General features: G+C 33.9%; 1 protein-coding gene across 1 annotated transcript; it reads right to left on the reverse strand.

Annotated features, from left to right (window-relative positions):
• Positions 1-3,051, reverse strand: LOC124539327 (gloverin-like). Its single transcript, XM_047116688.1, has 5 exons — positions 2,940-3,051; positions 2,522-2,615; positions 2,007-2,127; positions 579-764; positions 1-200 (listed from the first exon to the last, which is right to left on the reverse strand). The coding sequence occupies exons 2-5, from the start codon at positions 2,608-2,610 to the stop codon at positions 69-71; spliced, it is 528 nt and encodes a 175-aa protein (XP_046972644.1). The 5' UTR covers positions 2,611-2,615; positions 2,940-3,051; the 3' UTR covers positions 1-68.
• Between the last annotated feature and the right edge of the window lie 9,224 nt (positions 3,052-12,275).

Here is a 12,275-nt window from a genome sequence, read left to right on the forward strand (position 1 = left end):
TTAACTTATAATATATTTTATTGAACACCGAAAATAATACTAGAATAAATAATAACTGCCATTACAAATCACCAGCGGTAGTTGAAATTGGCGAGGCCGCCGTATTCGCGTCGCATGCCGGCCGCGCGGCCATATGTCCCTTGCAATGATAAGTCACCGTTCTTACCAACCGGCCACCTGCCACCAGCTGCGGCTTGATACTGGGGAAGACGAAATATATTTTACTATATAAACCACAAAAATATTGAAATATAAGAAGTATCTTTTTTTAATAATATATGTTCGCGAGCAAATGGGCCATCTGATGGTAAGTGGTCACCACCATCCTTAAATAATGATGCTGTTAGAAACATTAACCATACCTATCAACACCAATGTGCCAACAATATTGGGAACTAAGATGGTATGTCCTGTGTATTTGTAGTTACACTGGCTCGCTCACCCTTTAAACCAGAACACAAAAATATTGCTTTTTAGCGATATAGTATATGATGAGGGGTTCCTAATCAGAGCAAGTACAAAGTCCTACCACCAAGTAGCCATCACTAAGATAGATTAAGGATTTGTAAAAAACTTACCGAAGTTCCTCCATGAATCTGTCTGCTGATGTCGAGGGAGGCAGCCGCGTTAGGGTTTTTCCAATTAAGTCCACCGCCGAAGTGAGACGACCCACCATCGGGCCCCAACACACGAGAGCCGTACATTTGACCGTCTAATTTGCCGCGGTTGTCGTTGAAGAACTGGTGCTCATAACCACCTTTACCCTGAAAGCAAATGAAAATAGTTTCAAGGTATGTTTTTTTAACACGGTTTTTTGAGCTGTAACTATGTATGTAAGAAAATCTTGGAATCTTAATTTGTCACTTCCCAGTCTTCGATTAGGATGAAATTTTGCACACGCTCTGAGTTCCGATGGCAATACATGAATAGCTAAAAAACGTCATTACAAATCCAATATGGCGGTCTCCCCAAAATGGCGGACTGACTAATTCAAATGATACAGGTATTAAATGAAAGGGTTTGCTGAATGTGATACGAACAAAATCATCACGTAACCATTTTTTGGACAAAACGGCTCCAATTGTAATTTTTAGTGCGTGCTAAAAGCGTTCTTTTTAGATTTTTTTTAACTATTTGATAAGTATTTGATTTAAATAGTTGACAAGAAGAAATCTGAAAAAAAAATTTTCAAATTCATTTAAATATAGACTTTTAATAACTGAAATAATTATCAAGAATTGATTTGACTTTAAAAGAAGGTATTTTTTATCAGAACTGTTATATTCTCTTTGAAATTTCGAATGTAAAATAACAAAGTATCCTCCAGAAATATAGTTAATTCAATTTATTAAGTAAGAAGTATTTGTTCTCAATCTCTGAGGACTGGGTTGGATTCATTTTTCTAAGTTAACTTTACGAGTCCGGACTCACAGCTCCCAAGGCGCTTTAAGTAAAAACTTCGGGAGCTTTACGGTTACTTAAATGCGTCTTTTGTCATAATAAAACCGTTTACTACTTCAAAATATCGTTGCAAAAATGTATTTGAAAAACTACTTAATATATATTAATAGCGTAAGCCCATTTTTGTCTCAGTGATTATGGAGCGACAAATATAAAATTGGTCATGGTCTCTTTTTGAAAAAAAAAAACAGTTATAGATGTGCAGGAAACTATAGAGGATTTTTGTTGAATTTTACTTAATTCTTAGGAATTATCAGAAGATTTCTTTAGAAGAAAGTTACACGCCGAATAGAGAGCGGCGCTATTATAAGAAATTATATGAAAAACGCAAACAAAATTAAGGCAAATTGTTTTTGCCAAACTCCAATTCAAACTGAACTTATTATGCAATTGATATTAAAACATCATTTAAAAGATGTTTTAGCATATTGGCACCACGGAAAGACTGGCACTGACAGTTTACAATGAAATTAAATCAAAACAAAACGTGTCATAGCTTACGAAACTCCTAAATATACTAAGTTATATAGTAAAATAATTCTTACGAATAGTCCAGCGTCGTTCTGTCCTAGGGTTCCGAAGACGCGGCCGTCACCTATTTTCTTGTCGTAAGTCACGTCACGGCGGTATCGGGGTTCAGCGTTGCTCACATACCATTCGGGGTAGCTATGGGAAACAACATTTAACTTCATTCCATATACCCTTACAGCTGTGTTTGTGTGACGTCACAAGATTTTTTGTGGTAAGTTTACTTTGTGGTAGGGCTTTGTGCAAGTTTGTCTTGGTAGGTACCACCCACTCATCAGATATTCTACCGCCAAACAACAGTACTTAGTATAGGGTGCGTGAGCCAGTATAACTACAGGCACAAGGGGCATAATATCTTAGCACTCAAGGTTGGTGGCGCATTGGTAGTGTAAGGAATGGTTAATATCTGTTACAGCGCTTCTACAGGCGGTGGTGACCATTTACCATCATGCCATAGAAAAAGACATTTATGTCGTATATCAGAGATACGCAAGTACAGACCGAAGGTGTTAATATCTATTGTAAAACTCACGGAACAATCGCCTCAGGTTCTATTTGATAGTCTTGTGCTGAAGCAATAGCGACGAGGAAAACCGCAGACAGTGCGTAGAGGGACTGCATTTTGCCTGTAAACATTTTAATGTTTGATAAATAATATAATTACTATTAGTATTACAATTAAAATCAGTATACGAGAGAAGCAAAGTTTTTTTTTAAATATAGAACTCGAAATTCTAATTTTTATTTATTTATTGTAAAAGTTACACCTTCGACTCATCACTAAACACTAAAAAATAGTTTTTAATATGGGTAACATTAAATGATACATGTTTATAGGTGTAAACAACATTGAATGACCTTTCGAAATGTAAACCAAACTAACCTATATAAAATATAAAATCGAATTTTAAACAATTTAAATTTGGAATTAAATCACCAAGAAGTCTTACCTTAAAAGAGGATGTATTACAAACGTAACTTTTGATATCTTTGGAGTAAATGATAATTTCATCCCGTTGGATTGAGTATTTATACATTGTTCTGACGAGAGGGACTTCCTAAGCGTTCGTTGCGCTATTGACTCATGTTCTTCCCCTTATACGCTCATCTGAATGAAGTTTATTACTCTGATAAGAGGTTAATTACGTCTCTTATCAGCGTATAGTACGACACAACTTAGACGTAGCATCGACAAATTTAATAAAACCGATTACTGCCGATTTATACAACCAATAGAAATAACTCCCTATCGCGTCATTCGAAGCTATTCGTCGCTATAGATTCTCGCGGCAGTTTATCGACTTGTCAAATTGACGAATATGTTAGGTCATATGGTATTACAAGTTATGACGTATGTGTAAAGATCATATTCACATAAGAAATAAATATTGATAATTTGGGATAGCGTACTTAATTCGGATGTAATCGGTTTTACAAATTTTGCCCATGCTACATCTAAGTTGTGTCGTACTATAATAAAATATATTATGTCATGGCTCCTTAATGTTCCGCGAAAATATTATCTTTTAATAGTAATACAATAAATTTAAGCTTGTCAAATTAACAGTCTTAATTTAAAACGGTTGAAAATGTGACGTAAAGAATATAAGAAGCTTTACGTATAATTATGTACACGTAGCGAATAATATATATAAAACTTTCTTGCAAAATGCGCTGCTTTTCAAACGCGCAAAATCTGGTAAAAGTTTTATGTAAGTATATTGGTTGAGTACTTTTGTTCACTTACGTATTACAATAAAACGTTTTAGTATATATGAAAGTTAGTATGTTTGTTACCTCATTAAGCCGCTAATTATAAACAAATATGATTTTTGAATCGCTTTGGATTTAGAATTCAGCGATTATTAGACATAAATAATAATAATAGGTTTTAATTTCCGATATTAATATAATTGTAGTAATATGATTATGAAATGATATATCCTTTATTATACACCACAAACGAAAATTAAGAAAGCTTAGGATTAAACATAGAAAATAAAAAATAATAGTAAAAAATAAAACAAAATTAGTGGAATGCAAAAATTAATTTCGATTTCGAGCTTGTACAATGGGCGGACTTATGGCTAATTAGGCTAATTAGCCATCTCTTCCTGGCAACCCAATAAACTTACATACAAATATTTACACACTAATGCTACATATTTAAGATACATAATAAAATGTTATATATATAAGGAAATTAATTGAAGTAGTAGTTTTTAAAAGCTTATTATAACTAGCTTACACTTATGATACACTTATAAATATGTTCCAAACCTTCTCCTCAAAGGGAGAGAAGGCCTTAGCCCAGCAGTGGGAAATTTACAGACTGTTGTTGAACTTATTTAAATTTTAAAGATTCCAAATTCTCTCATTATAATCTCTTCGGGTGTGACTGAAATCCGCTAAATTGTCCTAAGACTAAAAGTTTGCAAACTTGTCTTAGGACAATTCCGCCGAAAATTGTATATAATTTAAAGCCGAGACAGTCGTAAAGTAAAACGGATGTCAAGTTTGAAAGTTTTCATTTCGTTCCCCCGTGCAATGCATCGTGAGAGGCGTCATTTGACGGCCGCTATAAGTTGGAGATACGGTCCTCTTTTTGTAAACTAACAACTCGTCCCATTTCGCGCTTCGATGGAACTGCTCTCCTCTGAGTTAAGATTGTGGTACAGAGAATACTTACACAAATATAATTTACGTTTCACTTCACATTGCTTCGCGAAATATTTTCTCCTGTTCCAAATTGCACATATCTTGGTTCCGTTGAATAACTTGGATCACGGAGTAATAATGCAATATATTTTATCATAAGTATCCTCCACTGATGACAAGGCCGGTTCATTTTTCGACTAGATAATAAGATATGGTATTCAACGGGTAGTACTGTTAGCATTTATGCCACTATTCCAAAACCAAAGTAATGATTGATGGATGGTGTGAAAGATATGGTTATAAAGAATTTTACTTATGAGATGACGTCCGACAGAGAAATATGGAGGGAGAAGACATGCTGTGCTGATCCCAAATAAAATTGGGATAAGGGCACGAGGATGAGGATGATGATTTATGCCAGTATTCCACGCGGTCAGTTTTTCTATATATAAAGGCAAGGTAAATAGTTAATATTTGTAATTGTGTCTCTAATATTTATTTTCTACTTCTTCATAGGAGTCCAACTAAGTCCGGAGATTTTATTAGGGAATAAAGGGTGACAAGTGACCCATGTGTGAGAGTTCACGTGATTATGAGAGCAACGCAACAGAAAATACACTTGTATTCGAGTAATACGAGTGTACTTTCTATTGCATTGCTCTCATAATCCAATCGGACGGAAAAGCCGACACAAAATGGAGTTCAAACGCGAGAGCAATAGTGTTTACGTGCTTTCCGAGACTCCAGGACTGTGAGCACATTGATTACTTGTAATACTACGTTTCTAGTAAGATTCAGTAATGACTAGCGGTCCTTACTTTATAGTAAGTTACCATGCCATAGTTAGTGTGATGTGTTGAATAATCCCATACCTTATTCAAATTGAGACAGATCAGTATTTTACCTCGCACAACCACTATGCGGAACCAGCTTTCGCAGGCGGTTTTCCGAACTGATACGACTTGGGTATCTTCAGGAAAAGAGCGTGATCTTTCCATAAATGCCGGCGATGCAGCTGCAACACCGGGGAGCTCCCCGGTGTTGCAGATGTCCATGGGCGTTGGTTATAACTTTCCATCAGGTGAGCCTCCATTTACCCCCTATAACATAAACAAAAAAAAATCTTCATTTGAATTTATATGTCAAAAAATACTAGAAACTCCTTTCTGGAGACTAGTAGTAATTTATATAATCATATGTAACTTTGTGTCAGTTCATTGGGAGTCCGCATAATTTTAATTGTCTAAGTTTTCTTCTTGTCAAAGACAAAGACGGTGACTTTCAAATTTTAACAGATTATATCACGAGAGCTCAGTGTGTCACAATATTCTGCAGTATTTTCATGAAGTTCAGTTTCTCGCTCTATAACAAACTCGTCGTCTTCAGCGGAGTATTTCATTATAAACTTTACAAATTATATCCCACTTCTGTCTCGAAGACGGCTCTGTTTATACACGATTTTCACGGAACGGAATAAATTTAAAAAGCTTAATAAAACGACAATATGTTTTACTTATGTATTATAACTTTTTTAAACTTGTAATGTTTGTCTTTGCTTGAGGAAAGTCGTTCGAGTAGATTTAGAGACAATTCCACTTATCGTACGTATTGGAAAAATCACATAGTAAGTTCCGATGATTTTTTTATGATAATCATGATTTTTTTTTGGGATTGGATTGCAATGATCAAAAGCATAAACAAGATTTTTTTTTAATTTAAGCTTATTTTTAAAAATATTTTTTTAACTGTTAATTGATTCCGAGTAAGTTAATTTTCGATAATTTTGAATATGGAACATTAATGTTTTTTATTGCCCACGGGACACAAAAACATTATTGTTTGATCCAGCTGATCCCGCGTGACTTGCGAACGGACTGAATAATAAAAAAGTAATAAAAAGTTATATACAATATTCAGCTATAATTTTTGTTACATTTTTTTTTAATAATTCATTGCCAGTCACAATATTATATTGGTAGATTTCAGAGAAAGTTAAAAAAAGATTTTACTGGTAATATTAAAGTTGGGAATATTTGAAATACGGTATTTTGTTAGATTGGATGTTGGAAGAAAGGAAAAGTGGGTGCGGAAGGGAAAAAAATTGCCGGTTGAATTGTTCAGAAGTTGGAAAGAAAATAAGGGGCGAATATAATATGAAAATGAAGAAATAAGTACCATAAACACTGTTTTAAAATTAGATTTATGTTGTACTAGCTTCGCCCGCGACTTTCTACGCGTTTGAATTTATGAAAAAAGTCATTGTTGAAGCCTTGTTTCATTGTTCTCTTTATTACATAAGTTATCTGCCGGTGAAAGTCCCGTTAAGATCTGTCCAGCCATTCCACAGATAAGCTGGAACAGACAGACAAAAATTAAAAAAAAAATTTTGCTTTATGTACTTATGTATAAACAACAACAACAGCCTGTAAATTTGTCACATGCAGGTTTCCTCACGATGTTTTCCTTCACCGCTGAGCACGAGATGAATTATAAAGACAAATTAAGCACATGAATCAGCGGTGCTTGCCTGGGTTTAAACCCGCAATCATCGGTTAAGATGCACGCGTTCTAACCACGGGGCAATATCGACTCCCACGGGGCCATCTCGACTTATGTATAAATATATATGCATTTATTAAAAAGGAGTTATTTTAATATTACAAAGAGACACTCCATTATATATATAGACTAGGGGTCGTTTGTGGTTTCACTTACTTTTTAGCGAAAGGTGATCGTCAATTGTTAGATACGAAAAATAAAGAGATTAGATACAAAATATTAGTACTGCTTGTTTTATAATAAAAATCATAAAATTCGGTGTAATAACCTTAAAAGAATATCATGTACCCTATTCCAACCACGAGGAGATAAGCCAAATAAACAACATTTCACAGCAAATTGACGCGAAACCATTGGTCGAGAGCTTGAATAATCTATGATAATGCTTCGATGGGTGGATTTGCGAAAAAATCCCGCTTTGGACGTCGTTGTAACTTATCGGAATTTTGGACGTAAAATTAAAGTGGATATAAGTATTCAAGTGAAAAAATGTTGTGTTATGCATAAAGATACAGTGATCATGAATTCTCAGTAGTTCACACTGTACAATAAACTTAGCTAAAGTTATCTTGAAATAGGTAAATCGAACTAGTGGTAGCTTTACTTTTTGTAGTTTTGTAAAATGATGATACATAAATCCTTGTAAAAGTCTACTTGAGTAAAGTATATACCTACTTATATTATGATTTTTGACTTTGATCGCGTATTTGTGTAACATTTTTTTATATACTACAAAAACGGTACACAATATTCGTATATTAAGTATTATTTAGTTTCTTACATAAATAAGATTGTCAGTGCAAAAATTTAAACATTGAAATCCGTAGCATTTCTTATGTTATATTGGGGAATAACTAAATGGGAACTTCTGCTACTATTTACATAATTATATCACTTTATTTTGACTTGTTCCGAGTAAGTCAAGGACTTTAAGCCTTATCTTTGCGAATGTGTTTGCTGTTTGATATTTTTATAATCGTAATATATTTGAAGAATGCTAACAATGCCTTAAATAAATGAAAAAATTACTTATCCTCCTTGTAAGCATATCACTTGTTTTATAAGTGGGGATGACAATAGCCCAAGGCGTCCGGATCGATCCTGCGATTTTTACATCACAAGGCAGGAAAATCATTGCGCTATTGACGCAAACTTCATGTATTACTAACTTTAAAAATGAATAATATACGAAGCAAGATACTAGCCTGTATAGCTAGGTTAAGTGTCCCATAGTTGGTATAAGGTGCCATATTCTCTGTTGAGTTTCAACTCAAGCTTTCTAGCTTGGAACATATTTCATAACGCTGCTTGGTGGTAAGAAAAGAATAAAAGTAAATTTAATTTGCATTGCTTGTTGATTTTCAGGCAGGATGTATTATACCTATATAATTAAATTTAACTAACATAATATATCTTAAGTGTTGCAAAAGAGTAACTTCTGGATGTCTTGCCAGTTATTCTCGATAGTATCTATATTCCGAACGATTGACGATGTAAAGAATGATTAATGCTTCTTGCAGCCAATATTTATGGTCGATTTGCTCGTCCGCCTACATCACTACATAGTATAAAACGAAGGCGTACGTACGTACGTAGGCGTCGTCTGCTGTCTGTAAATTTTGCAGCGGATTTTGATATGGCTATTTTTAATTGATAAAATTATTCAATAGGAAGTTTTAAAATGTGATAAAGTAGAGAAGCTCAGATCATTTTAAAGGTTGTTAATGTGATGTCGTAAATAAACACATTTGCATTGCAGACACTGACTAAAATAATGTACTACAGTAAATTGTACACTTTAAAAATGTCTACAAAAAAAATTATACCTAAGAGATAGACGTATACCATATACGTCTATCTCTTAGGTATAATCCGCCATAATCATTTTTTATCCTTTATTTTTGACGAGAAATAATAGGTTATTTACGAAGCGATTTCAAGCAATATAGCATTAATCCTTATCCAATTAACGTAATTAGATTGATTGATTGACATGATATAGATCAATATTGATCATACATACTTTAGTAATTTAATTTAAATGAATATTTTCGAAGACATTACAGATTAAAACGCAGTGACATAAATGTCTTATAATCATATACAATTAAACTTATGTTTCCCGCATGAAAATAAAAATAAAATACTCCAAAATAAATTTGTTTAGTCGAGCTAGAAAATATTTATCGTATTTTAACAGATTTTCCAAACGTGAACGATACGTCACTAGTGGTCGGCGAATTCAGAAAATTAATTCGCCCGAGGCGTCCGAAAAGCAAAAACCCGAGGTGCTCTGTCAATATACGAGATATGCTTTCAAATTGCTGCAGAGTCGACATTTCTAAGTAATACATTCTGACTAAAGCGAATGAGACACTATATATAATGGAACTTTCACAGAATTCATAACTACGCAAATACTTTAGAAGAAGAACGAATGAGAATGGGATCAGCCACAACACTAACAACAACAGCCTATAAATTTTCCTCTACTGGGCTAAGGCCTCCTCTCCCTTTGAGGAGAAGGTTTGGAACATATTCACCATGCTGTTCCAATACGGGTGGGTGGAATACACATGTAGCAGAATTTCTATGAAATTAGATACATGCAGGGTTCCTCACGATGCTTTCCTCCACCGCCGAGCACGACATGAATTGTAAAAACAAATTAAGCATATGAATATTCAGTGGTGCTTGCCTGGGTTTGAATCCGCAATCATCGGTTTAGATGCACGCGTTCTAACTGAAATTACAATACCCCAATATAAGAACAAAGGCAGACGTGGTAGCACTTGCATTTGACTGCGCCACAATAATGGCGGCGTTCAATATTCCCACCAAATGCTAACCGATATGACGCTTCACCAGGCCGAATAGCTGTCAAATTTTATTTCTCGTAATTTAAAAAGATGGCGCTAGCGTTGTACGTCAAATAATTTGTCATTGTGGAAAAACATTTTTGCCAAAAATAAACCGCACTCTTTCTTTGGTCAGTTGTTCTGAAACCTGTTATTTTTTCGAATTTGGTCATTTTTGTTTTCAATCTTTAAATAAGTGTAATTCTACGTTGAATAAAGAATTCTTAATTTAAATTCGACAAACATGTGTTGGCTAATGTAAGTTTAAAAAACCTCAAAAATGGAGAGGAGACCTTAGCCCAGCAGAGGAAAATTTACAGGCTTTTGTTGTTGTTGTTGTTGTAATTTCTTACGAAAATAGTTTAAAGATTCAAAATCAAAATAAACTTTATTCAAGTAGGCTTTTACGAGCACTTTTGCATCGCCATTTAAAAATTAAGTGAAGCTACCACTGGTTTGGAAAGTAGATTCTACCGAGAAGAACCGGCAAGAAACTAAGTAGTTACTCTTTTTCAACATTAATTAAGAAATATAAAGTCATGGTAGTATTAATATATCCTGCTTGGAAGTCAACAGGTATCAACGCTTTTTTATCATCTATAAAATCTTGTATCGAATAATATGCTTTTTTTACTAATGTATTTTTTACAAACTATTTGAATTTAGAAAAGGGCAATTATCTCGTTAAACCGATGTGACTTTATATTAATTTTTAAAAGGTACAGAAGCGATCGTTTTTGGCAAGGCGTGTTATATCATACTTGTAACTAATATCACCATTAAAGGATTTGAGATTTAAATGGCTATTAAGGGTTTTGGTTCGCGCTAGATTCCGCGCACCGAGATTAATATGAAACGTAGGATTATTAAAGGATTTCTTTATGATTTAATACATGGCTACTTGTTTTAGAAGTCTATTTTATGTTACAGTCGTAATTATATTTGAGCTTTTTTTATGTGTAAACTTAGCTTTATTTTTGCCTTTGCCCAAGATTTACGTGTAAATATACTAGCTGTGCCCGCGAATTCGTGCGCGTTCGATTTTAACAAAAAACTTATTGTATTTGTTACTCCGTATTACATCAGCTATGTGCCAGTAAAATTCCTGTCAAAATCGATCCAGCCGTTACAGAGATTGGTCGGAACGAACAGACAGACAGACTGACAATAATATAAAAAAATTTGACGACCTCCATGGTCGAGTGGTGTGTACACCGGTTTTCCTGGGTACGCCACTCTGAGGACCCGGGTTGGATTCCTGGCCGAGTCGATGTAGATTACCATTAGTTTTCTATGTTGTCTTGGGTGTGGGTGTTTGTGGTACCGTAGTTACTTCTGATTTCCATAACACAAGTGCATAGCTACTTACATTGAGATCAGAGTAATGTATCTGATGTTGTCTCATATTTATTTTTTATTTATTAAATATATATATATATATATATATATATATATATATATATATATATTATATATTATTATTAGTAAACATTATTGACAGTAACACTGTAGTGCAGAAAATTCCCAAACGTATACTACCGCTCAAACCTTGGCTAACAGTGGGTGTAATTAAAGCTATAAAAAAGCGGGACAAGATGCATAAAAGGGCTAAAAAAAATACGAGTAACGAGGAAACAAAACATAAGTATATTGCGTACAGAAATCTATTACGGAAAATTTTAAAGGGATTAAAAAGGAAATACTACAGGGATAAATTAGAAAAAAATAGAGGTAATATGATACAGACTTGGAATATTATAAAGGAGTTATGTAATATTAAAAAATTTAATACATCTCCTACTGATTTGCTAAATATAAAACCTACTGCTACTGAATCACTGGACGAAATAAATAAGTTCTTTACTTCAATCGGTCCTGCACTTGCAAATGAAACTCTTCACAAGCTTAACACTAGTGAAAAATACCTGTTTAAAAAAACAATATCGATTGATTCTCCTTGTAATTCTTTAACACTATATCCCACTGATTCCTTCGAGGTGAATAGGGTCATATGTAGTCTTAAAACAAACACTGCACATATTGACAAAATATCAGTTTCTATTGTAAAAAAATTTAGTAACCTTCTTTCCAAACCTATCGCTTATTTAATTAATCTTAGCTATGAGGAAGGTAGCTTCCCAGAAATTTTTAAAAATGCTATTGTCTGCCCCGTCTTTAAGTCAGGCGATAAAAAATTTCCTACAAACTATA

Source organism: Vanessa cardui, chromosome 22 (assembly GCF_905220365.1).
Source record: "Vanessa cardui chromosome 22, ilVanCard2.1, whole genome shotgun sequence".
Classification (NCBI taxonomy): Eukaryota; Metazoa; Arthropoda; class Insecta; order Lepidoptera; family Nymphalidae; genus Vanessa; species Vanessa cardui.